The sequence below is a fragment of the Coturnix japonica genome, chromosome Z (assembly GCF_054131305.1).
Source record: "Coturnix japonica strain WE chromosome Z, WE-NBRP24, whole genome shotgun sequence".
NCBI classification, from domain to species: Eukaryota; Metazoa; Chordata; class Aves; order Galliformes; family Phasianidae; genus Coturnix; species Coturnix japonica.
In genome coordinates this window covers 35354966-35382718 of record NC_140702.1, presented here as the reverse complement: position 1 = coordinate 35382718, position 27753 = coordinate 35354966, and the positions used below count along the sequence as shown (strand labels likewise).

At 35.7% G+C, this 27753-nt stretch overlaps 1 protein-coding gene across 42 annotated transcripts in view; it reads right to left on the bottom strand.

The window, feature by feature from the left end:
* The window catches only part of AGTPBP1 (ATP/GTP binding carboxypeptidase 1), an 83245-nt gene that overhangs the window by 37626 nt on the left and 17866 nt on the right, over positions 1-27753 (bottom strand). For 14 of the 42 annotated variants that reach the window (XR_014939471.1, XR_014939468.1, XR_014939470.1 and 11 more), the window contains 16 exons: positions 25882-25935; positions 25493-25554; positions 24628-24757; positions 20229-20299; positions 17030-17107; positions 14141-14271; positions 12376-12443; positions 11896-11959; positions 11426-11572; positions 11033-11164; positions 9363-9456; positions 7885-7922; positions 5358-5566; positions 4757-4934; positions 1379-1470; positions 239-355 (listed from right to left, as the gene is read on the bottom strand). Coding sequence is in view for 31 of the 42 variants with exons in the window: in XM_085529125.1 (XP_085385251.1) it covers positions 239-355; positions 1379-1470; positions 4757-4934; positions 5358-5566; positions 7885-7922; positions 9363-9456; positions 11033-11164; positions 11426-11572; positions 11896-11959; positions 12376-12443; positions 14141-14271; positions 17030-17107; positions 20229-20299; positions 24628-24639 (1431 nt within the window). In the remaining 11 variants the exon portion in view is untranslated. Of the gene's footprint in view, positions 1-238; positions 356-1378; positions 1471-4756; positions 4935-5357; positions 5567-7884; positions 7923-9362; positions 9457-11032; positions 11165-11425; positions 11573-11895; positions 11960-12375; positions 12445-13450; positions 13646-14140; positions 14272-17029; positions 17108-20228; positions 20300-20642; positions 20780-22438; positions 22524-22734; positions 22886-24623; positions 24758-25492; positions 25555-25881; positions 25936-27753 lie in introns of those variants that run through there. The other 28 variants (XR_014939477.1, XM_085529141.1, XM_015849234.3 and 25 more) reach the window with 14 other exon arrangements.

Here is a 27753-nt window from a genome sequence, read left to right as displayed (position 1 = left end):
TATCTGCCCACTAACCCTTTCTCAATTCCAATAAAGTAACACAGAACATTGAGCTAAATAACTCACTATATAGCCCCCATGCATAGATCTAGAACTACAAACTGTCTTTCCCTTTTTCAATAGCTATCTACTAAAAACAAACAAACAAACAAAAAAACCAACAACATCAAAATGCATTTCAGCATTTCAGATTCAAGTTTCTCACAGTAAAGACTGCAATGAGAATCATGTACTTTACCTGAAAGTTTTCAGTAAGTTCTGGAAAAAACTGCTCATACATTTTCAGTTCTTCTAAGGGTCGTCCCAATTCCTGTCTAGGTTTCAGTTTATTAATATCAGTTTCGATATCATCATTCTGAAAAATAAGGAGAACAAATTTATCTTGCTTCCAGGATTAATGAAAATCTAAGATAATTGCTCAGTTTTTTCTTCTTTTGTGGAAATGCTTTACGAGTGCTATATCAGTATTTTAAAATTAGTTGAACTGTGCATTTCATCACAGGGCTTTAAAAGCAGCTAAAATGATTTAGTGGCATAAAACATCACAAATAAAACAATTTTCTTGCTTTCATCTAAATGTATTATGCACAGGCATCAGACTACACTTTACATGAGATCTACATGTAAACTGACAAAACCTGAAAAATGTGGAGATTTCATCTGACTTGTAGTGACAAACTTATAAATGGAGGAAAATACTCCTTGCAATATCTCATGAGTGCCTTGAATAGTTGTCATTGCAGCCCACAGACAGATAATTCAACCAACTCCTGAATATACATAAGTTCTGAACAACCATCATTTCCTGTCCTGATTGGAAGAGGGACAGAAAAAAAAAGTCCTTCCAAAAGCAAAAAGCGGTGTGAGATTAAATCTCTATCTCTACAGCTGGCTGAACTTCAAGGTTACCTTACTGTAGCACTGACTTAGTCAATCTCAACCCAGAACAAGGAAAAAAACTTAGAGCATCTCATACAAATTGAATTGTGTAGATAACTGTGAAGTGAGGGCTAAGAGATGTAGAAGTAGCAGACAGAATGCTGCAAAAAAGACTTGCAGTGTCATGCAACTGCAAACACTGCTGCAGGGCTCACAGACACATTTTGCAGTGTTTTGCTCTTCTGTATTCCAGTCACATTAACTGAGGAGCTAATATGTTTTAAAAAAATCTTAAGGCAAATTGAGCAACAAAGGTTTGCATTTCCAAGGAAATGTTAAGTTTAAGCACATGTTTAAATTTTACAAATTGCCCTGAAAACCATCTCAACATTTTTATCATATGTAAATTGATGGCTGTATATCCAATCAAAAAGAATGTAATAATAACAAAAAAAACGTTATGCCTGCTTTATGCCCTTTAGTTTTGTCTCATACCAACCTTAAAATTGTGGTCCTTGTCATCTTCAGTTTCAACTTCTGATTCTGTTTCAGCATCATCGTTGTCATCACTTTCATCTACTACATCATCCACTACAACATGAAAAGGTTTTGTAAGGCAGATTATGCATTTAAACCAACAGATGTGCTCGGAATAAAAAGAAAAAATAAGTCTTTTTTTTTCTTTCTAGTTATCACTTGATTAAAAAAGTCATCAAGACCCATAAAGCCTTCAAAATATTAATCACTATCACCAGATTCAAAAAACAGAACAAAAAAAACCACAACACCAACAAAATGTTTGTATGATAATTCTGCTGATTCAATGTAAAACATTTCCATACAGCTTAAGTCAGAACAAAGATCTCTGGCTTAAAAGAAAACAAAACCAAAAAAGAGCCCCCTCCAAAAAAATATAAAACAGTACAGGACCTTTAGAAATATTTTATAGTGCAGATGTACAGCATTACTCAAGCTCAGCATAAAATGACTCTGAAGCCTTTTCCCAGTACTTATGAGCATGTCCAAAAGAATCTGAGGTTCTTAGCACCATTCAGTCATGTCAGTTGGTACTAAGCAGTAAAGTGTGATACAAAGTGCCCCATACATAATTTCTGACCAGCCCAAAAGGAGCCTAATGTTAACAAAAAGAAAGTAAAAAACTTATCACCAGAAACCACCAAAGAAAACACTGAAGATGAGTGGTCACAGCACCTGCTTAACAAAGCCTGAGAACTAAGCCATATTCCCTAAAAATACAGCAAGACATTACTTTCAAGACATGTGAAATTATTTATGACCAACATGATGATAATAATGACATAATGATCAATTTCTAACTTAGTTAAAGACTGAAAGACCTAGGACTTCATCCCTCATAAACTAAAGAAAACAAAGGAAGCACATAATTGTTCACACAGGACGAAAGAGCATCAGGCTAACTCGCTAACATGACCTACTTAAACTCAGAGACCTGTCGCTTATAAGTGTTACATTTCATCTTTTTCTAGACATTTCATGGGTTGGTGGTTTTTTAAGTTTTTTTATTTTTAATAACAAGTGTTTTCCATGTAGGAAATTTGCTGATTGTTGATAAATAACTTAGAAGTATAGAAATTATATTGATTTAATAGGGTAATGTATTGCTTTTTCAATGCTGACTATACAAAATTATATTTTTAATATTTAACATCTAATACGTTCCCCAGGGGTCGGTGCTGGGCCTGTCCTCTTCAGTACCCTGACTGATGACCTGGATGAGGGCACTGAGTGCACCCTCAGTAAGTCTGCAGATGACACCAAGTTGGCTGGAAGTGTTGATCTGCCTGGGGTAGCGAGGCACTACGGAGGGATCTGGACAGGCTGGATAACTCAGCTGAAGCCAATGGGATGAGGTTCAACAAGACCAAATGCCGGGTCATGCACTTTGGCTACGACAACCCCAGGCAGCACTACAGGCTACGGGGCAGAGTGGCTGGAAGACTGTGTAGAGGAAATGGACCTGGAGTATTGATTGATGCTTGGCTGAACATGAGCCAACAGTGTGCCCAGGTGGCCAAGAAGGCCAGTGGCATCCTGGCTTGCATCAGAAACAGTGTTGCCAGCAGGAACAGGGAGGTAATTGTCCCCCTGTACTCAGCTCTGGTGAGGCCACACCTCAAGTACTGTGTACAGTTTTGCACCCTTCACTGCAAGAAAGACACTGAGGCTCTGGAGTGTGTTCATAGAAGGGCAACAAGGCCGGATGAGGGGTCTGGAGCACAGGGCTTACAAGGAGCAGCTGACAGAGATGGGATTGTTCAATCTGGAGGAGGGTCAGGAGAGACCTCATTGCACTCTATAACCACCTGAAGGGAGGCTGTTGTGAGCTGGGGGTCAGCCTGTTCTCTCATGTAACAGGTGATAGAACTAGAGGGAATGGCTTCAAGCTGCGCCAGGTGAGGTTCAGACTGGATGTTAGGAAATACTACTTCTCTGAAAGAGTGCTCAGGTAGAGGAATGGGCTGCCCAGGGAGGTGGTGGAGTCACCGACCCTGAAGGTGTTCAAGCAACATTTGGACATTGTGTTAAGGGACATGGTTTAGCGAGAACTATTGGTGATGGGTGGATGATTAGACTGGATGATCTTGTAGGTCTTTTCCAACCTTGGAGAATCTGTGATTCTGTAATAAATTCACACTCATAACCCCCAACATTCTGTAATACACTTAATGTATGTAAATGTAAAGAATTATAAAGTGTTCTTTAACATGGAAAAAAAAAAAAAGAAAGAAAAAAAGAAAAGAAAAAAGAAATAATAACACTATGAATCCTACTTATACAGGTTTTCCAATTCCATGCTTACATAGAATCAAGCTCATAATGTAAAATATCAAGTCTACTGGAACAGAAAAGAGATCTTCATGAGAAATTATGACATGTACCAAGACGCTAAGAAAGAGAAACAAATTCTGTGGATTTTACAACACTTCTAGATCTTTTTCTACTCTGAAAACAAAACTCTAAACATATGTAGTCTGAGTCATTCCTATACAAACCCTGAGTAGATTCAGTCTTCTTTCACACTGTTATCACACTTGGTTTTAGAAAATACTGGGAATAAGAAAACACTTCAAAAGCTAACTTCACCTCTTTATTTTCAAAGAGTAACTTTCCCACAACAACTTCATTATTTGCTTAGTCAGATACTAAACCGTTTCCATGTATCTGAAAACACACTGAGCATTATCTATCCACAAATAACAAGAGGTATGCATAATAGGGTGAATGTATTTCCTTCAGGGCACCATGCAAACATTTCACAAATGTGTGATGCCTTGAAGACTGCACCAATCCAAGAAAGCAGCTCTGCTTTTCTCATCATGTAAAAGAAGGGAGAACCAGAATGATGTAAAATCAATACTTTGATTTAAAATCAAATACATATTAATCTAAATTCTGTGCATCCAGTTTATCAAAATAAATATTAAGGCATATGCATTTCTGCAAAACAGGATGTGCAGTATATTAACTTATCATATATATTCTTCCATGTGAAATGTAAAAAGAGAGTCTATGTAAGTTCAGAATATATACAGTTTACATTTGACACTTCAAAGCTTGATGAACATTTTAGATTTTGATTACATTTTATTTCCTATTTTTATGTATTGCCAGAAACATAACCACATATGCATACACAAAGCTGTCATCAGTTAAAGGTTAACATTAGAAATTATTGCTCCACACTAGCATTCAGAGAACCTTCCTTTAGTGGAGAATAATCTCACTAGAGCCTAGGTTCTAGTAGAGAAAAAACACAAGTAACTTCAGTTGATTACACCTTGCAAACAGCAGTGTTAGACATTTTCAAAGGAAAAACATTACAAAATTACCATACCATCAGGAGGCAAATTGTACATTTGAGCCACAGGACCACTGGCAGGAGTAACTGGGAGTTGGAAGTGAAAAGCACTTTTAATAGTTGGTAAAGGAAGACGATTTTTAGGAAAACATTTTCTCATTATTAGGCTGGATGTGTTGACGAGCGGATCAAGAGTTCTTACTGCAAGGCACTCCTATTAAAAGAAAAATAATGAAGACAAGAAACGAGCATCTCCCAAACCAGTTGTCAAACTAAAATTCCTAAAATTCACTCCTAGAAGCTAAAATATTTTACTAGAAATTAACTCAAAAATATTTACATGCCTCCTTTGAAGGAGTGTTTCTCTCAACTCAAATTCATCTTTTTAAAACCCAGACTTAAAAATGAAGAATCCTTTTTAAAATAAATAAAATCCAGACATCCTCCCAGAAATAATCATATCTGAGTAACGGGAAATAAAAATTTCATCCTGTACCTTTTACTTCTGCTGCAGGGAAATAAAGAAAATTACCATTCCCTTCACAATCAGGAGTGAACATGAATATAAAAAAAAAAACTAAGATAAAGTTCTAAGAGACAACAAGAACAACAGCAAAAACAGGAAAGAGAATCTTACTTGTGAAGTGTTGTAAAGAATTTTCATCCCATTTGCATCGATGAATGCTTTCCTTCCCCATTTGATGTTTGTTACACTTTTAATGCATTGTAAAACTCCTTTTCGTATCAGCATATATCTGTGTCGACTATCATGACGGTGCCAGTCGACATAAATAGTTAAAAGAATGTGTACATATCCTCTATCTACTGCTCTCCTGGCATTTGTTTCTTTATTAAAAAAAAAAAAAAAAAAAGTAAGGAAAGTAAATTGAAAACTCAGCAATTATTCCAAAATTGTTACATCTTCAGCAATACTTTTCTACCTATTTTTAAATGATTTTTTTACAAAAGGTACTGAACTACTTCATTGAAGGTATTACTTCAGCCACACTTGGCAGTGCATTATATCAAAGTAATAATCAAAATTCTATTTCTGTATTTTTGAGACATTTCTTAGAAGCCCCCTTTCCTCCCTGATTGTCACCACTGCCAAACTTTTAATTAACTCATTCAAAGCCACACATACATCAGCTGTGGAAGAGAACTTTTAAAGAGAACTTTTCATTTAATTAGTTTTTTACAGTCGGGAAGTACACATATCAAAGTGTACAACAGAATATCTAATAGGCAAAATATTATTAATGAAGAAGTGATTAGGAGAATTTTCATAAGTATTCCTACCTTGTTAAAATGAATCTATTATCTAGAATCTAGTATCTAGTTATTCTTACTCCAAGGTGGAAATACAGTTGATGATTTTCAGACAGCTATATTTTTTCTTTCAATTTCATTAGTGATAGGACCAGAGGGAATGGTTTCAAGCCACAGCAAGGGAGATTCAGGCTGGAAATTAGGAGGTATCACTCTTCAGAAAGGGTGGTCAGGCACTGGAATGGACTGCCCAGGGAGGTGGTGGAGTCACCAACCCTGGGGGTGTTCAAGCAAAGACTGGATGTTGTATTGAGGGACATGATTTAATGGGAGCTATTAGTAATAGGTGAATGGTTGGACTGGATGATCCTTTAGGTCTTTTCCAACTTCGGTGATTCTATGATTCTATGAATTAAAATCCCAACTGGAATGTGAGTTTGGAAAAAAGTACTAGAAAAAAAACTTTTACTGGAACATACAATATGATTATCATTTTAAAGAGCATGCATAGGGAATACTACTCAAATGTAAAGTGACTAAATGATTAATTCCAGTACTCTATACTTAGTTCTTTAGAATAATAGTGCATGTAACGTCAACTGCTTATCAGAACAATATGTATTACACTTAAAGGTAACTGTAAGGCAGTGTCAGATAGGAAAATTTAAAAAAAAAAAAAAAAAGTTTATCCCTATCCAAATGCAGCATAAGCACAGGAGGTGAAACAAATTTTCCTGCTGTTTGTAATCCATATGGTACTACAGCAATATTCACTCGCAAAAACACGTGAACCCCAAATATCACGCATAAATTGGGTAATCAGTTTGCTAGCAGCACTCTACACACCTGAAACTTATGTTTTTATGAAAAGATTTACTTACATGAAATGTAGAAAGTTACACTGTCAAGATCCCCCAAGACTAAATGAGACTCAAATAAATGCACAAGACTTCTCGTTTCAAATACATACCTTTTTAACATTTTTATTTATATATACTGAAATTTCACAGCAAGTTCACAGAATAGAATACCAATAATAATTCATAAATGTTTCCTTTCCTGAATTTCACAGGGAGAAACTCCCATGTAAGTAAATACACAAAACTGTAGAACACCAAAGCATCACTCTGATCAAACCCAAGAGAAACCAGCACTGCATAGTAAGCAGCACAGACTTTTCCTCTTGTACATCTGAAGTAGTTTTCTGAAAATATAAAGACAGCTCAGCTCTTACCAAACTCCAATAGAATGAGGATGAATGCTGTATCTTTTATGCAACTGATTGGTGAGAACGTTTTTAATCCCCTGTCAGCTATAATCTTGGTGCAAAACCAACAGCAATGGCATCTGTCAGTTATCAACTGCCATCAGCTGATACAGCCAGTGTCTGAGAACTGTTCATTGTTTTCCTACCCCTGGTAGCACTTCATGGGCATCACCAACAGGCTTGTCTTTAACATCCTGTTTATCAGAAAGGCACCCAGAGAAACCTTCTATTTTCCCCTGACATCCAATAGATATTTTCAGATATTTGTGTGAGGAAGATGCATATGAGATAAGCCACAGATATCTTGTCTGAAGAGCTAAGGTGAAGGAATATGAAAAGTTATTTCTCCACTTTGCATTCAGACCAGTTCTGCAGAAGTTGTGCAACCTTTCTGCTGCAGAATTGAAGAAACAGTAACTAAAGTATATACATGCCACAGAAAAACTGATGTACTGGAGACTGCAGATAGAAATCTAACTTTATTTTTAAACATAACAACCATTATTTCATTTTGGCTACTGACTTAGTACTAATTCTACTCTTTTTTCAATATAAACACACATCTATATGTTTATGCATACACATATATTTCAACTAGACAAATAGTTTCTTGTAGTCAAAAACTTACTTGATTTTAGCAATGCAGCAAGTGTGTCTAAAGCAACCCTGTCAACATAACAAGAACAGTCAAACAACAAACAGCTAGTGAACTTCATCTAATCAACATTGCAAAGCTATATAAATAACAAAAACAGTACAGTTAACAGATTTCTTTAGCATCTACCAAGATGTTTTCCTGGTTGCATTATATCACATATTATATCTGGGCCTTAAAATTTTGGTTTTATTAAAATATCATGCATCTTTTTTATATCTGAAATCTGATGCTGAAATTTTAAAACAAACTCTATATAAACCCTCATTCTTCAAGAAACAGCATCAAGTGGCAATGCAATGTTTATGACCTATATTCAGTGGATGTCATTAACATCCATGTTTCTATCTTAGCAGTAGAGCAAGTACTTCTGTAAAATAAAAGACGCTGTTTTAGAAGACCATCAGACAAAATGGGACAGTTTACAAATAAACAGGAGTACTGCTCATCAATTTGTACTACAATAAAAGATCACACAAGTTTTTTTGCACATGAACATCTTTTCTCAACTAACTCAAGATGCACAATTAGAAAACTCACACATTTATTTTTACCCCCTTTGTAAGTGTAGACTTCACACATCTGATCTCAAGCCATAAACAAGGATATCAAGATTACTCACATCATGGAATAGTAAGTTCATGTGTTTAATTTTAGCTGGGGCTTAAAGGGACAGTGCTTTTTTTTTTTTTTAAACATACTCCACTGACCGCAAGTATCATCTGTTTGAGATAACATAACTTAGCGTAGTTAGAATATGAACAACAATAAATTATTATTTTGTTGAGTAGACAAAAAAAATTGTTTTCCCACAAGTACACATTTAGAAAGCTTCCTATTGCATAATGAAAAGGCTATTTTCAGTAAGATACACTTACTCATTTTTATCCTAATCATACACACATTCCTCTGCAAAAAATAAATAAATCAATAAAAAATCCCTCCCACACACAAAAAAAGAAAAATTTAGAATAAAATACCTAATGCCACCATTTTAAAGCACCCAATATTTACATTATAGTTAACCTGGAAGATGTTGGTGCTTCTTAATTGATTTGATGTAGGACACAAAACTCTAACATTAATGCCACTCTAAAATCACAAAAAAGATTTGAGAGCCAATTCAACAGACAAAAATTGATGGGACTAATCCTGATCAGTTTGTCCTTGTATCAGCACAGCAGGTAGCACATGATGTACAGCTTGCTTGCAGAAACACTGACGGTCTAAAAAATAACACCTGTACTCTTTTAAATGGATTGTAACCAGGTATTAAAATATTCTGTTTTACTCTATTGGGTAAAACAGTTGGATTAGTAGTTCTCCTTCCCAAATCTTTTTAACTTACAAATGTAAGTTAAAACTGATATCTCTAATATTCCTGTTCATTAAAGAATTTGAAATATTTAATAAAGTTTGCTTCAAATACTATATTAAGAGACTTTACTTACTTCATAAGGCTGGTGTGCTTTTTACTAAAAGGTCCAATGATCTTAAACATCAGTTCAACCACTCCATTCTTCCCTAAGGACACTGCATTTACAGCTGGAAGATTTAAAAATAAATAAATAGATAAATAAATAAATAAATAAATAAATAAATAAATAAAGTGCCATTTTAATACAATGTAACAAGAAAAGCAAAAGAAAATCAGTACACTGAAACTAAAATCCAGGCATACATACATACAGAATGCTCATGACAACTTGAGACTGTATAAACCTAATCCTTACAAAACTTCCACAAGAAAAAAACAAACAAAATATTACTGTTTTACAGATAAAATCAAACACTACTCCTAGTGTGTGCTTCTGATTCCTTTGTTACTAAGGATAAATCATTCCACATTTTATTGAGACAATAGTTATCTAAAATTTTACACTATCAGGATCTATAATTTGACATCATCCTCTGGCAACAGGCTAGACAGGTTTACCCACCAGTATCTGAAAGTCAAGCATTTGCCAATCAGCACTGCCCCGTTTAATCTTTCCTTAATCTTTCCTGAACCAAACATTATGCAGGCAGATTATAAAAAAAATGAAAAATATTAATAGACTGAGAAAGGCACTAATTAAGAGAAATCGTGCTAAGATTGGAACACACTATTCTAGCAGCAGAAAGAAAGTTTATAGTTAACCTTTAACCTTTCTTTAACAGAAAGAAACATTAATGCTATCCAGCAAACTGAAAAAAAACTACTATTTTTTTCCTGCTTATAAAGACTGGGAAATACAGAAAGAAGAGATGTAAGCAGAATCTGAAACAGAGACTCCCATGTTCAGGCTAATGTAAGTTCTTAGCTAAGCTATGTGATTAGCTCTATTAACTTCTCCCATTTAAAAGTATTACCTTACAGCTCAAAGGAAACAAAGCTTCCACACAAAGTACTGGCTCTTTATAAATTCTACATGCTTATGTGAATGTCCTCAAAAATGTCCGCTATTCTCAGAGGGCATCAAGTCAACTCTCTCAGAGGAATGTGATTATGTTTTCACCTTCATACATGTATTTAAAGGCCATTTCAAGTACAGAAAAGTCTTCAGCACACTTGAAGAGAAGTAAAGTAAGAACCATACCATTTTCATCACTTCCTACCGTCCACACAAACAATGAATTAGGCTTTTATGGAATAGTATTAGTCCAATGGCCGGACACATACACATAAAATAAGGGAAGGCTTAAATAGAAGAAGTAAATAATTCCTAATTTAATTTAGCAGCCATGAATTAAAATAAAAATAAAGTAAAAAAGTAAAAACTCATGAGCATATTTAGAAGTGTTTTTGCATGTACAATATCAGCATTCCTAATTCAGATCATAAAGTGGAGCATCCATGCAAATAAGATGCCCTCAAGTTGCATATAATTCAATACATGAGTTAACTCGCACAATACAATGAACAAAAAAAATAAATGTATGCAAAGATTTGCTTCACAGATTTTACTAGACATTTAAGCAACCTGACAATATAAAAGTCAAATTCTTGGCTAACCATCGTGACTAACCACTTAACATTAAACAACTATTCATATGTTATATTTTAACTATGTCTGTGGAAAATAAATAAATAAATAGAAGGGATAACATGGGAAAGAAAAGAGTAATCTGCAATACTTACAGTTAGTTGAATAAATTCTTAATACTTGAAGACAAGGCAATATTAGCCTGTGGTTCTGCAAATTCTGCTTCACTAAATTTAGTGATATGTTCAGGGCACCATTAATTCTTGCTTTCATGCCAATCTTTTTGTCTGCCAAAAAAAAAAAAAAAAATCAAATCAGTTTTGAAATTATCATTAAAATATGGAATTTAAATATCTGAACTCTTTCAAGTGACAACTTAACTCTTCATGTCCACTTCTACAAATTATTCCTCCCATCTAATCTAGTTATCCTTTTTTTCCTCCTCTACCACTTCAGAGTACATGGAAGCTTTGACAATAAAAAAGGGAAAAATTTTAATAGGCTTCCACTACAAAACCACAAGGCTACTTGAATACATTCATCATTACCTTTTGGACCAATTTTTGCAAGAAGGGTATGAAGAAGCACCATTAATTCTTCATTTGGTGGAGATTCTTTGCTTGCATCCAAAAGCACCTGCAACAAGATCTGTGTCCCTCCTTTGGTGACCAAGATGCCTGCTCTCCGACCACACCCTAGCAATCAAAACTCATTTGAGTGTCAGAGCTGAAGAACAGTTAAATATACAAACTATAATTATCAGAAAGATTTTAAATAGCAATGCTTGTAGCAATATTTTCTTCAAATGTGACTGCGCAACAGTAAAATGCTTATCTTAGACTTACAGCAACAGCAGTTATTCATGTATGAAAGAGTATTTGAAAAATCGCCCCATTCTTTATGTCATTTTAGCACAGAATACATATAACGCTTAGCAAACTTCGAGGGAAAATAAATAAATAAATAATTCTGCAGAAGAATATGAGAGTATAATCACTGTTTGTTAATAAACACTTACCAACAGAGACTAATTCAATGAGGATACTCAATATATTTAGAATAGTTTGAGGATCGTTTGTATTCTGCAATAGAAATTAGACATATTTCCTTGCTTGATTTAGGAATCTAGTATTATCTTAGATATTTTAAGCTCAAAGAAAACATCTACCACAAAAATCAAACAGAACATCAGATGTTACTGCCCATATAACCACCCCACCACACAGTCTGAGTTAACCATAAAACCCATTAAATTCTACTTCTTCGTATGACATATTAAAGAAAATATTTGGAAAAAATAACAACAACAAAAAACGAGGGAGAAATGATGAAGCATTAAGTACAATACTTCAAGATCCTACCTAACCATTACAATTACTTGAAAAAAAATCAAGTTTTAGACATAAAGAAGGATAACTACATATTTAACAATACCAAGCCCAATTACAATGTGAAAACCTGCAATATCCAAGTAAGCACAGAGATTAAAAGGTTTTACCTCTAGGGTTGACAGGATAACTTCTATTGCACTGGAACCCTTAGATGTCATCTCTTTCTTGGTTTTTTCTGTCAGTGAGAAAGAGGCAGTTTTCCTTCTAATGTATTAGCTACTGTAGTGATTAGTATTATATTATTAAATATGCTTGCCTTCAGATAGAACAAATTTTAAAACAGTATAGAAAATGAAGATAGCCTGAAAAAGGTTAGTAATAAACAATATTTGAAAAGACAGAGTAAGAAGCAGAGCTAAAGCCACTGTAACTCAGTATGAGTTCAATTCACAGAATCATTTATGATGGGTGTTCTGAAAGTAATGTTATTCACTATGCAGGCCCACAACATCAGAAGTGGATGCTGATGATATGGCAGTGGAGGCTGAACCTTCCCACCAATATTCCGTTACATTCTGTTGCTGTGCGACAAACAGAAGTGGATGGGCAGTCTGACAAAGTGGTGTTTGACATGGAAGCATGTGTGAAGCAAAGGTGTGTCACTGAATTCCTCCATGTGGAAAAAATAACACTTGCTGAATTTATGGAGACCAAACAGTGAATGTGAGTACAGTAGGTGGTGTGTTCCAGCAGTGGTAACAGTGGAACATCTCTACTGGTGCAGATTTTTATGAGCATGGCATGCAGTCTCTTGTTCATCATTAGTAAAAATGCTCAGGAATAGTATTCCATAGCTGAGAATTTCCTATATGAAATAGTGTTATTGTGCTCTTTATATCTGCTGTCATTTATATGGAAATAAATAGGAGGCACTACTTTTGAAGCAACTTCATTATATTAGTCTACTGTGGTAACATGTCACTTCTCAACAGCACTAAAACTAAAAATGAACTATTTTAACACTAAATAGCTTATTCTTCATATGAAGATATTCTCCCGAGTATCATTTTGGTCCTCTCACTACAAGAAAGATATTGAGGGCTTGGAGTGTGTCCATGGAAGAGCAACAAAGCTGTGAAGGGTCTGGAGCCCAAGTCTTATGGGCAGCAGCTGAGGAAACTGGGATTGTCCAGTCTGGAGAAAAGAAGGCTCAGAGGAAACCTTATTGCCCTCTTCAATTACCTCCTTCAATGAAAGGATGAAAGGTTGAAAGGATGTGGGGGTTTCTTCTCCCAAGTAACCAGTAGCAGGATGAAAGGCAATGGCTTTAAGTTACAGCAAGAAAGGTTCAGGCTGGATATTAGGAAAAATTTCTTCCCAGAAGGAGTGGTGAGGTACTGAAACAGACTGCTCAGAGACACAGTGAAGTCATCATTCCTGGAGATGTTAAGGAATCATGTAGGTGTGGCACTTAGGAACATGATTAGTGGATATGCTGGTGATACATAGACAGTTTAACTAGATGATCTCTGATGTCTTTTTCTAACTTTAATGATTCCACTGTTTACCAAAAGAAGAACACTTCCTTTTATATTAATTTACCTACAGCAGTCAAATAGTTTACAATGCATCAGATCTCATTAAGTGTCCTTACACTTAAACTAATTACTTAACTGCATATATGTTATAATTTATGTGCAATATAAATTATAAAAAAAAATACTGCACAAATATAAAATTTATTCAGTGCAACCAGTTCTATACCAGATAACATTAAGCATGGTCTTAGACAGCTGACTTCAACAATCCATTAAAAAAACAGCTTAATAAAGCTTAGCAAGTAGAAGAAAAATTAAAAGTCCAGCAAGGAAGAAACAGAAGGAGGGAGGCTCAAAAGGAAAACTATTAGTAAGAAAAAACTCGGCTGTTTACCCTGACTCTGGACCAAGTGAAGGATCTTTGCAGTAACATATCTGGCATTATCTGCTTCTCCCAGCACACAGTCTAAATTGATCTTCTCCAGCTGTGACAGCAAAGACATAGTCCGAGAACTGCTAGAGACACTAAAAGAATTTTTTTATTTTTACCTTCATTTATATATTAACAGTAAGCATTATATCAAATACTGGATAAATAAAAACCAAATACCCACAATAACAACAACAAAAAAACCCAAACACTAAAAATGAGAGTCCCTGAAGTCCCATGTGAAGAGTACATAGAGCAGCAATTTCATTTCTATAGTTTATCTTGATTGGAAAACAAGCATAATTCCGCATGGAAGAGTTGCTCTAAAAGCCTCATGTTTGTTGTGCTCCATGACTTAAGAGGTAGGTGCTGGTGATATGGCAACAGCCTTTGAACATTCCCACCAATATTAGGTTACACTTTGTTGCTGTGGAACCAATGGCAACAGAGAGGCAGTCTGACACAGAAGTGCCTATGACGCAAAGGTAGGCAACAGGTGTAGGGAACATGGCATCCACTGACATTCATCAGTGTTTGCTGAACATCTTGTGGGTTGCTGAGACCAACTAGTGGATGTGAGTACACTGAAGAGGTGTCAGCAGCATCAGAAGCAAAATTAGCTGCTCCTGGCAGTTTCTATGACTAGCTTTCTCACAGGCTGGTGTTTCTGAAGTGAAGAAAAAGATTATCATTCATAAGTAAGCGAATATTCATTAGCTAAAGAAAAAGACTTCCATTTTAAGTTTAAAAAACAAAACAAAACAAAAAAAAAAACAATAAAAACAAAACAAAAACCTTCAGTAAGTCCCCAGATTTATAATCAGAGTTTGGATTTGTTTTGAACACAAAGAGTATTTTGGCCTGATATCACAACTTGCCTTGAAAATGAACTTCACATAAGAAATTATTTATAAAGACAGGTAGATCACACATAAAAATAAATATTTATAGTGCCCAAAATAAAGTCTCTCTAGATAATGTTTTCTCTCTTCTTCAGTTTCAGGCTTTAACAACTATTTAGAATAGTTTTCAGATTCACATTCCTTTAAGAAAGTAGTTGTTAGACAAACCTTTAACAGTTGAATTATAGTCATACAATTAAATAGAGGAAAATACTTGGAAGGAGAAACAAAAGTAACTTCACACATTTGTATGATTAAAATTCTGCAACAGACAACAATAAATCATGTTACACACACACTGTCCTGACTATCTGCAATGTAAGTATATAAGATTAACTTTATAAATGCAGTCAGTCAGTATCTCTTATAATTATGCAGAATTATTACTTCTTCATTTGTATTTTATATCTGTGAAAAGGCTTCACACAGCTACCACCTGTTAAAAAGATTAGTTCACATATGGACAAAGAAATGTTAAAATCAAGGTTAAAAAATAATAATTAAAATAAAATAAAATAAAATAAAATAAAATAAAATAAAATAAAATAAAATAAAATAAAATAAAATAAAATAAAATAAAATAAAATAAAATAAAATAGCAAAGGTCATGATGCTGCAAAAGCAAACCAGTAGTAGCTGCTGAGGAAAATCTTTCCAGAACTATTACTTTCCCACACTGGCATCTAAGTAAGCAGCATGATTTAAAAAGCCCTTCAGATTATAGCCAATATTTATAACTTTTTAAAGTCAGTAGCAAGGAGCAGCAAAATAATTACAAAGCTTAAATGAAAGTCATTTGCTAGACTTCAGTTTGTGAGTATTTTCTGATCTAAAATAAATGTTTTCCTCACATATCACATTATGTGTATGATTAAAGCATAATAATTTCCAGTTCTTTCTCACCATCCCATATCAGGCTGAACAGTAGCAACAAAGCAACAACAAAGCCTAAGCTTTGTTTTGTTTATTTCTACTCATCTGTTTATTTACTGAACTCAGAATACTCCAAAATTAACCCAGACCTTGTCAATCTGATATACAGACAGATTTCCAAAGGATGTTAACTTCACGAACTCCAAAATGAAACAAGAAAGCACCCAGCTAATTCAGAAAGAAGCTACAGCGGGCGGGTAAGGGAGGAAGGACAAGTAAGTAACTGCCACTTTGTTATATCATTACTCTAATAAGGAAAAACCTATAGTTTCCAAGTAGGAAACAACTGTGGACAGCAACAAAGTAAAAGAAAAGAAGAAACAGAAGCTGTTCAAAATATAAAATCAATTCAAAGAATTGAATTCTTCAAAGTAAATCTGATTTTTTACTCCTATGGCAAGCCAAAAAGCAGCACTTGGTATATGGAAGTAATACACCACCTAGAGACAGTTAGCACCTAATATAGTATTTTAATACTTAGCAAAAGCTTTAAGGGGGCTAGGAAAAGTAGATGATCCTCACTGCAGGCTACAACAACAATATAATTCCAACTATTTAGAGGTATAATCTTCTCCCAGGGCTAGAATTTCTAGTAAGAGCAGACAGTTCTAACAGTTTGAAAATTGTTTTAGGCTATTCATTTTGAAAGAAATCCTTGAGCAGAAATATAGCCAAACAGATTTCACATCTGGAGAACACCGAGTTAAGCGTTCTTGAAAATGGCAGCAGTCCTAGAGTCCATGCTCAAATATGAATCAAAGTCCTCGTCTAACCTATGACTGAATTTTCTCCTTAAAACAGGAACCAGACTCTTATTAAATTCTACACTAGTATACCTAGTGGTGTAAAATACTGCAACAGCTTTCAATGTATGTAAATGTATATAAACTGGAAGGATTGTAGGACACAACTTATGGTAGCCAGCTTGACTGACTGCACCTGCATACAGCATAGCTGTGACAACTCATTTGACCTGAGAACAAAACAAAAGCCTAATCTCTGGAAGTCTTTTGGGTACCTGAAATGTCTTCTCAAATAAGCAGTTTCTCTATTTAGGAAAGAGTTCTTCAAAATACAGGAATTCAGTGTTCTTAACCTAGCGGCAAGGTAAAACAAGGAAGTAAGAAACTGTCCTGTCAAACTAAATTTCAACTTTAGTTACTGACATTCCAGAATCTCACAAGAATACCCTTAACATTGCAGCCAGCCTTTCATAAGAAACCTGTTTTCCCCACCGTGTGAAGAACCTCTTTTTTTTTTCCTAACCTCACCCCTTATAAAACTTCCTTGTAAAACCACTCCAAAGTCACTGAGGCTTAGAGAGTTTCCACTATTTCTAGTTAGAAAGTCATGGCTACGGAGCACCAAAATAAGCTTTGTGAGGTCACTGACACTATGCTCAAGACCATGTTTGCTCTTCCTGACAGATATATGATCAACCTGTCCTTAACAGCCTGCAAAACAGTGACAGAATGACAAAGACAACTGTACTGTGATGCTTTGTAAACTTTAAAGTTTTGATCACTGCAGTTTAACCTTAGTATTCCTGTTCTTACGCACTATAAATAAGAACGTACTGTTCTTCATCTGTCCCAGTAATATTTCTCTCAAAATATAGTACCATGCACATATTTCCATCAAATAGTTAGAACCATTTTCTGCATTTCACAAAAGTACCTTGAAGTCATTTGGTCCTCTGGTATTTTTCAGATCTTTTGGGATACAAATTGACTGCAATTTTAAGAAGTATTCCTCTCTTTCAGTTCATTAGCTGAACCTCTGAGTATTTTTCATTCATTCATGACCAGATATAGAAAAAATAATAATAATAACATACCCAGAAAAACTCTGTACATTCTTTACTTTATGACAATGAATAACTGCTACCATTTCAGCCAGTGCTCTATTCTAGGATATTTAAATGGAGTAGCAGCCTTACCTACCTAATGGCAGTACCATACACAGTAGTGTTTAAAGCTTCATTAAAATAATATATACATAGTATTTAATGCCTCTATCCAGCTCATGGGAACACTTTCCCACAAGAAAGATGAGATAAATTCTCAAGACCATCTCAAAGCACACTCACCTGTTGAAAGTATCACCTGTTTTGTTAACTCTTCCAGAAGTGAACTGATCTACAGTTACTCGGTTCCTTCTCCCTCACTTCCACAAACAAAAGAACTACATTTGCTACATCCACCCTTCTGCACTTAGCCCAAATCCCATGAGTTTTTAAGTCAACAAGTAAGCTCTGGGACAGATCTAGGCAGCTTTTCTTTAAGCATCCTGAAATGAATTTTACCAGACATTTTTGATTGTATACACTGGAAACCTTTTCTCCAGTCCACATTCAAACATTGAGCTCAAAGTGCCTCTCATACCACCATGTTATTTACAGAAAGTAGGCATAAACAAACTTGCAGTCACATCAACTGTTTCCAAACATATGACTGTAAATAACAGGAGTTCTGTGAACTTCCCCTTCACTGATTAGGAAAGCCCTGGGTAGATACAGAGGAAGCAGTTACCCACACAGCAAAGATTAGAAGACTATAGGGGGTCAATACTTGAGAAAGAACTTCCTTAACAAGAAAACACCTTTTCAAAGAAAGTCCTCTCATTTCAGTGACATTTATTCCAGCCCAACCTCCATAATGTTTAAGCATTCCTACTGTGATTATGAAAAAGTACTAGATTCACAACTCTCCATTACCCACTGTGTAGTACTTTCACCAAACTACGCATAAAAACCTAAGTATCTGCTCAAAATGACATCCGTCACAGCTGTAATCAAATATCAGTATTTTTAGAACAGTTTTAGGCTACGCATCCTTAAGAAGTCCCCCAAAATAACACTCAAATTGAGGAAGTCAGTTTCCCAACTGTATTTACTTCCTCTGAAATTGCTGATTGCTGTTAGCCAACACATTTACATATCAGGAAGTTTTTCCCTTCTCTACAGCAAAGCCTTGTGCATTCCAGTATGCTATCTGCAGTAATCCCAGTGTGCCTGCAGAAAGCTGAATTGAAGTAGGTAGAATTCTCTCCCCCACCTCCCCCCCCCACTTCTTTTTTTAATCAATTCAAGCCATTTCCAAACCTAACTTTCCTTTCAACCATCTCCAGTTACCACTATCTTTAGAAAGATGATATTCTGGATTGGTTCATTGCTATCTCTGGAAACAATTAATCACTTTTTTGTGTGTATGACTTAGGGAAAAATTACTTTCAGTTACAGGTAAAGAAACTTTCATTTTAACACACTAACCAAAGGAAAAATTAAAATTAAAAACCAAAACACTTAAGTAGCCACTCCACAAAAATATATTTTTCTTTATATACTTGGTACATATTGGTCTTTAGCATCAAGCTGTTCCACTACTATAAGCAACAAAAGATAAGAGTAATCTAAATGTTTTCATTTAAATTGTTATATAACCCTCTTACATTTTAAATCCAGCCCAAGATACAAGATTTATCCAGAGTACAGCAAGTACTTCTCACAAATTCATTCACTCATTCACAAAAGAACTAGAATTTCAGAGGACTATAATTGAAACCAAAACAGCCTATTTTGCTGCACTGAGAATTTTTCTAAATCTTCGGTTCAAATGGTTTGATGAAATGAAGTGGTTCAACCTGTGCTATCTCAAGAAGAGAAAAAACCAAATGTCCCAAAACAGCTTCCTGATGTTGTCTAACTGTAACATGGCCTTCCACAGTTGATCACATAGCTTTTTAAAATATTTTTTAAGATGAGATATCACAAAAATAACAGACTCTTCTGTAATTTCATTTGCTTGTACTATTGGATTGTAGAATTGTTGTAGAACAACACTCCGTGACTTATCCATTAATTCCTTTTTTATGTTTCACCAGTACCTGCATGAAAGTATGAAATTAACTGAAATTTCTTTCAATGAAATAGAATGTATATTGACATACGTATGGATATATCTAAGAATAACTGCTGGAGCATTTTAAGTGTGAAAAACTATCCACTAAAAGTGAAGTTACTTCATGCTAAACAATGTAAGCTTCCTCAGAAGGAACATCTGGACGCAGTGCTCTGGATGTGATCCCATCAGGGGTGAGTAGAGAGGGAGGAGAACATCAACTCACTCTCATAAGAGACAAACAATATTTTATTTAACATAAAGATTGTTTCTTCACAAACCTCTAATGTCTTAATTCTGAGAAGTCACTAAACTCACCTTTTTTCAGATGATGTTTTTACTTTGTTCATATCGGAAATCTTATTCTTCAAATCACCATCTCCAATAGCCTAGAAGACAATAAACAATCACAAATTATCAATATCTACTGCTATTTACTGATGATATCAGAATATTGAATGCCTCTGCACTAGACACCCTAAGTTTATTTGCACTGATCACACTTCTTCACACAGACACAAGCTCTTCCTCTCTTCAATCTATTTAACATCACTTTTAAAATAATGTATTGTAAGTATGAACTGTAGTTTCACATTATAATTTAGTCCTAGTAAGCTCAGAGTTTGATTATAATAAAACAGAAATTGATGTCAAGAGATTTAACAGCCAGTATTATTATCTCCATAACTGTAAGTCATCAAAAAAAGCTTCTGCTGAAGCTAATATACGCACTTTAAAAAGCTTTCTGGATAATGTGAGATACCACAAAATACTTATTTCTCACTACTATTCCACACATCTAGAATAAAAAGGAATAGTGGTGCAGCAAGAAACATGAAGCGTTTGGTGTTCTTATTTAAGCAAGACCTGAATACATTTCTTGGACAGAAACCATACCGTGCTAAGGACTCAATTTTCCTATCCTTTTAAGGACATAGTGTCCTCAGGGTACACTGCTTCCTCAAACAGTGCCTCTGAGCAATTAAGGTTGCAGTCTATAGGACCATTAACTGAACCACAGTACTTCCATTTGAGGTCTAATATGAATAATAAATATTGTAACAACAACAAACCCAGAAACACAACACCAAAATCATAACGGTGTTCTCAAAGGGCACAGGGTTAGTTTTAAGACAGATGACAGGATAAAGAGAGGAAAAAGATATTCATATATATAGGTGGTGAAATGATCTTGCACTTATTCTCTTGGGAAATGGCAGCAAGAAATATGCACACCCCGTAGAAAATTTCTAAGACTTTTCAAAAGTCTTTGTTCAACATATATAATAACCAAGTTTTTATTACAGGAAAATTCCATTTGACAGATGCTAGAAGTCTAAAGCAGGTGCAGTATGAAGGAAGTTTGTTTCAAAGCTTAACTGAAAACAGAATCTTTGCTCAAAAACCAGGGAGCAATTGCTCAGTTTTTCAAAAATTCCAGCTTCATTCAATTGAACAGCTGTCCTGGATTAGTTCAAGTAACCTCCAGGTGCATGCTATCTTGACTTCCTTTAAAGAAAATGAGTAGTTAAAGGAGAATAGTTGTGTTCACCACAAAGCAGACAATATGACAAAAAATAAATTTGGTATTACTCAATCCAGACTGTAGGTCTTACTTGGGGAGAATATGTTAGATTCTTGAATTCAAGTAGCCAAGTGCTGTTTAGTTTGCAGTGCTGACCTGCTGTCAGGCAGATGATTAACAGTCTTATAATGCCAACAGTGTCTATATATTATACTGTGCTGAAATGCCTTACAAGTGGAGCCAGCAACACAGCTGAACTATCCTGAACTGCTAGGTCTTAATTTTCTTGACTCTAAATTCAACATAAAATACTAAACCTTATTCAGCACTAAGGTACAAACAGTCCAGGTCAAGCAGTTTAAAAACAAACAAACAAAAAAATTCCTACACACACATAGAAAAAGCAAAAAAGGGAGAAAAGAATGTACACACTACACAGCAGCAATCCAGAGGGTCAAGGAAAGTAACTAATTATCTCTCTAACATTCTACTATGTTGATGATAATGCAGGAAATCACACAGAGTTATTAAAACTTTATATGCTATGCTTAATTTGAATAAAGGATTCCGAGAAAGGTAAAGACAACAAGCACACAGGGCACAGCTAATGCCACTTGTCTACCAGTGATCGCATAGAAGTGAGTAAATTACCAGCAGTTATTGCACACTAGAAAGAGCAACCAAAATAAAATAAATAAATAAATAAATTTTTAAGAGGAGCAAACCAGAAGGGAGTAGAGGGTGATGAGTAGTTACATTTCAAGCTGATATACGCTGGATTCTGTGGAATCTCCCATTGTTATTTCATACTGTCTGTGCAACACTATCCCATGGCAAATTCCTCATAGTAAATTTCTTCAGGGAGGTAAAGTTCCAAATCAGAAGTTGCACTTACATAATGCAATACTAAGACATTAAATGGACTACAAGAAGTTAGACATTATTTCCACCTTACCCATTTCCTCCTAAAAGTAACAACATGCCTGATGTAACATGCACTCACCTTCCTCTCGAGTGAATTTTTCGTCACTGAGCCACCAACTCAGCTTCATTAATCTTCCCAGTCCTATGAAATCTATGGGTGAATCCTAAGCAAAAGGGCAGAGGATACACCCAGTACTTCTCATAAGTTTTCTCATAAGTTTCAGAATGTGCTGAAATGCAAGCGTAACACAGAACCCACATTCCTGCTTGTTAGACAAACCACAAAGCTATTATGTAACAGCGTTCCTCATTTTATGAAATTATTTTTTTCTGTTCAGAATAACAGCTAAATATCAGCAACCACTTCATTCACACCTTGCATCCAGGGAGTAGATGTACTGGGAGTGCCTTCTAGACTACTGAGACATGTAAGGACACCATCTACTTCAATGCTAAGTTGATTTCTACATTGGATGAACACCAAGACGCTCAGCATCTCCAAGACAGCAATAGCTCTGGTCAGACACTGGGACAGAATTCAAGGGAAATAAAACACAAGTTAGGTAGCAACATTGCTGAGAGGGAAAGGGAAATTAGTAAATCTGGCCCAGTGTTCTTGGTTGGGTATTAATTCCATTCCACTAGTACATATGACCTGACCTCAGAATTTCTGTGAGAAAACACAGAACAATGATGATTCAGTCACAGAATTCAGGTGTTTGTATCCTCCGTCATAAAAAAACCTCAAGCTCTCTTCTTCTTGTATGAATAAAGTAATTTACAGATTTAAGCTTTCCTCTGTTGGCTGCCAGGTTTGACAACTGCCCTCTCTCTATAATCTTCCAAGATCATACATCAAGGCTTGTCTTATTTGTTGTCCAAACCCTTCAAAAGGGACATCAGCTTTTTTCTTGGTCTTGCTCAGCCACGTTTGATACATGGAAAAAAAAAAAATGTTACTGATGCTTTTGTGATCCTAAATGCACTGGTTTTGGGGAAGTGGCACCTAAAACACTATCTGTTTCAAAAGAAAAAGAAGAAACAAAAAGAAGTCCCCTCATTAAAATCAGGTCATTCCCCTTGTTTGTTTTATATACTTCTTCATTTTCACACAAATATCAGGAATCAAAGAATGGTTTGACTTGGAAGGGACCTGTATGTTCACCTATTTCCAACTCCCTGCTATAGAGGCAGGGACACTTCCCTCTAGACCAGATTGCTCAAAGCCCCATCCACCCTGGCCTTGAATGTTTCCAGGAAGAGAATACTATAGTGCATTAGAAACCACCAAAACCATCAACTTTACCATCCACCATCAAAGAATGAAAGAACTGTAGGAACTGGAAAGGACCTCTGAAGGTCATCAAGTCCAACCTCCCCATTACAGCAGATTTCCTAGTAGGCATCCAGATGGGTCCTGGTATATGTAGATGTATATCTACAGAGAAGGAGACTTCACAACCTCTGTCACTCTCGCAGTGAAGAAGTTCCTCCCTGCCTTAGTATGGAACTTGCTATGCTACAGTTTCTACTGGCTGCCCCTTCTACTGTTGCTTGCATCAAGAGCCTGCCATAGACTTTGCTCCTGCATTTTAATGGTTTATAAACAGCAATGAGATCCCCACTCAGCCTTCTCACCCACAGATTGAATATTCTCAGGTCTCTCAGCCTTTCCTTATACAGAGGTGCTCCAGGCCCCTCATCATCTTTGTTACTCTCCACCAGACTGTTTCTAGGAGACCCGTGTCTTCTTTGAACTGGAGAGCTGAAGTACTTAGGGCCTGAAAGGTAGGCCCCTAAACCAAAGTAAATCCTAATACATACACATATGCACAGTCACAGAGGTTTTCTTACATCTTCTTTAAGACTCTGATACTTAAATCAACAAATCAACACATATTTCATAAGAAAACTTTCTAAGTGCTCTGAAAAGTTATTCTAAAATAAAACTGAAGATAACAAACTCAGTGCAGTAACATACACGCCTTACCTGTACCATTAAACCTAATTCAAGCCTTACACTAACTTTTGAGAAAGCTAAAATGCATGATCACAATTGTACAGTCTATACAAGTCAGTACTAAGCATTTTTACCACCATTTTCTTAACATAAGATCTGAAAAATCTGCAAGTATTACATAGAGTAACCTCAAATCTAAAGCTCAAAATGTTTAGTTTATGCAATAGCAGTCCTGCTTTCTTATTTCAGATTTCTTCCCCCCATTCTTTGCCACTAAAACTTGAAGATTTTGGTACATACATACCTACCAGTACACACATTCTAGTGGTAACCAAAGCGAGTAGTACTGGTCAACTGGAGCAAAGCAACTGCCACAAAAACAGACATGCTGAGAAGTGACACATGTAAAACATGCCAGATGAAGCCAATGCCTGAACCCTGTGGAAGATGAAAAAGCCGCAAAGCTTTCATGCTAGAGTCCTGTTATTAAAACTCTCTTTTAGAGATGTTTGCCACTGACATTGGAAGACATTTTGAGTCTATATAAGCTAAAGTCATATACACTGGTTGTCCAAAACATTTTAACATAGTGACGCTGTTCACAGAATTAAAAACAATAAGATATCTTTTAATTTTCTTAAAGAGAGAGTCCTTAAAAAATACTTCTGAAATTAACCCTATTTAATACTATGACTTTCCTGCAAAATACTCTGAAATTACATTCTCAAGACAGTTCACTAGCTCTCTTTATCATATCAACTGGAAAATAAAAAATGAGAATAGATATGCACAGCTTACTGATATCCTTCAGTTTGCTCTTCTTACAAGATATTTAGTTTTCTGTATTTCCTTTCACCAGAAACTCTTTCTCTTAACAAATTTATCTCATATTTTAAGAGAGGCCTATTTTTCATTGAGCCAGCTCAGTATTTCAGAAATGCATTTTATCACAATAGATGAGTTGTAACTATCAGATTTCAAATCAAATGAGAAGATAAAACAAAGCTAAAATTCCAATATGTAAATTTAGCTAATTAAGTCTGTAAAATCTTTAGAAATATTTACCTCTACATACACTTCCATGTTTTGCTCTGCATTTAAAAATAGGTGCATCCTATCTTTAAGATAAGCGCAACAAGTGCAAAGCAAACAAATTATTTCTTTGCTACTTACCACACAATAGAAGCAAGCAGCTGAGCAAAATCACTGTAGATGTTACAATCAAAAAGAAAAACCTAATATGTGAAAGATGCAACAAAGAATACAAATTTCAGAGGACAAAACAATGTCAAATAACAGTAATATATATAAAAAACAAACAAAAAATGTGAAATAAGAAACAATGTAATGATCTAGAAATTTGTAAATGCAAGGCAGCAAAAAGTTGTGAAGTCAGAGCTCTACTAAAATCTGCTGATGGCTCAGATGATTGATTGTACCCTTAAGTGTGCTTCCAAAAGACAGTCCTACCACTCACGTAAGGGCATGCAACCTCCCCCTTTCCCCCAGTAGAGCTTAAAACAGAAGCAAATTGGCTTTTGATAGCACAGCATTTCACATACCACAAAGTCTCAGAAGCTGTTTGTGGATCAAAATATTCCTTCCTTTCCAAGACCCTGAAAAAGTATGTTTGAACAGAACTTCAAATAAAGATCAGCTACAGACTTTTCCTTGTACACAGTGCTATAAATATTTATATTAGGAAACAAAGTCAGCTGATTAGTTTACCCACTGCTGCATTATAACAAAGTGCTGACTTTCCAACGTGACTAGATAAACTGCAGTATATACTCGGACATTCAAAACAACACGCACTAAGCTCCACAAGAGACTGAAGCAGCAAAGCTCTGTGCAGCAGCTTGCCAACCATGTCATGTAGCTTATTACCACCAGCTATAAAAAACAATTCTGATATATGCTGTCTAAAAAGCTGTAAATATCTAAGTCATCTCCCTTTAAAAAAAAATCAACAATCAAAACCAACACACAAAGTCACTCAGCAGGAAAAGAGCAAAATAAGAAAACTACGCTTAGTTTCTTGCATAGGAAGACACTCCTAGAAAGTTACCGGCACCCGATATCCCCATACTCCTTAAGACATGAGGAACTTGTCATCGTCATGCTCAGAGTATCATGTTCAAAACTTGCTTGATTTAAGTTGACAGAAATATTGCAAAAGTCAGCTGCTTCTCGCACAGATAACCTAACCCCTTCATCAGGCAGAAAGTGAATGGTATAGGGCCAGGGGGGAGAGCTGGAAGCAGTAAAAATAGCCAGAAGGAGAAGGACTATCATGGAAGAAACTAAACACTTCCCTCCACCAAGTCCTGAACAAGAACTGGAAACACCAGCAATTTTCCTGATTTCTTGGCGATGCCTCAACAGCGCATTGCTACACCTCAGAGGTGCCTGCCAATGTCAAACTCAGTGTCCAGCCCTCTGAGCTGCTGTCAGAGCAGCTCAGGTAGGTCTACAAAGATATCAAGCATTCACACTTGTTATTTCACCATAATAGCTCACCCATAGCTGAGCTATGGGAAATGGTCAAGCCTTTGAAACCCAATGGAGAAGGGAAAAAAATGAAAAACAGTAAAAAGCAACCAATGGCTCTATATTGCAGACTTGTAAACTGAAACATACTTCCAGATCTTTACCTTTTAAGATGATTCTGTTCATTATTTAGCAGAAACAAAATCATGTCACAACCCATAAAAATTTCAGCAGCCATTCCCAGAAATCTGATTTGTACCACTTGGCCTGTTAACTGTAGGTGAAAATGTTACAATTTTATAAAGCCTCCCCTCCAGTACATGCAATACTGGACACCACTTCTCCAAAATCATAGGATTTTTTAAACATTCAGCAGAACTCTCACATGTTTCTCGCAATGTATTATGCTTTTGGGATAACACCTTCAGAACTCATCTCCACAGCTATTGCAAAAGAAAGTAAGCACCTTCATCCACAACTTTCAGCCTTTCTGTGCAGAGCTGTTTCAAAACTGCATCAGTCATGCTGAATTGTCCCTGTATCCAGGACACACACACACTGAGCAGCTCATAATCTCCTTGATGCTTAGCACAGGATATCAGACAGTAAAGCTGAGCATAGTAGAAGGGCTTGAAAACAGGCCCAGAGACACACTGCCATTACAAATCCCTCCTAAGCACTGTCACAAGCAGCTGCCTTGCTCAGCACTCACACAAGAAACTTGACTTCCTCTCTAAGTTCCTTAAGGAGTTTAGATGCTTCTGTTACTGCAGTCATTACTCCAGAGCATGATTTGAATAGCACTCAGCTCCTTCAAACATTAGCAATCCATATCACAGGGGCAACCTCTTAAGAGCAAGGAGCTCACAGATAGTGGAAACTTGAGAAAACTTTCAACTTATGCATGTCAAGAGCAAAAGAGCAGGTGGCTACCAGACACATTC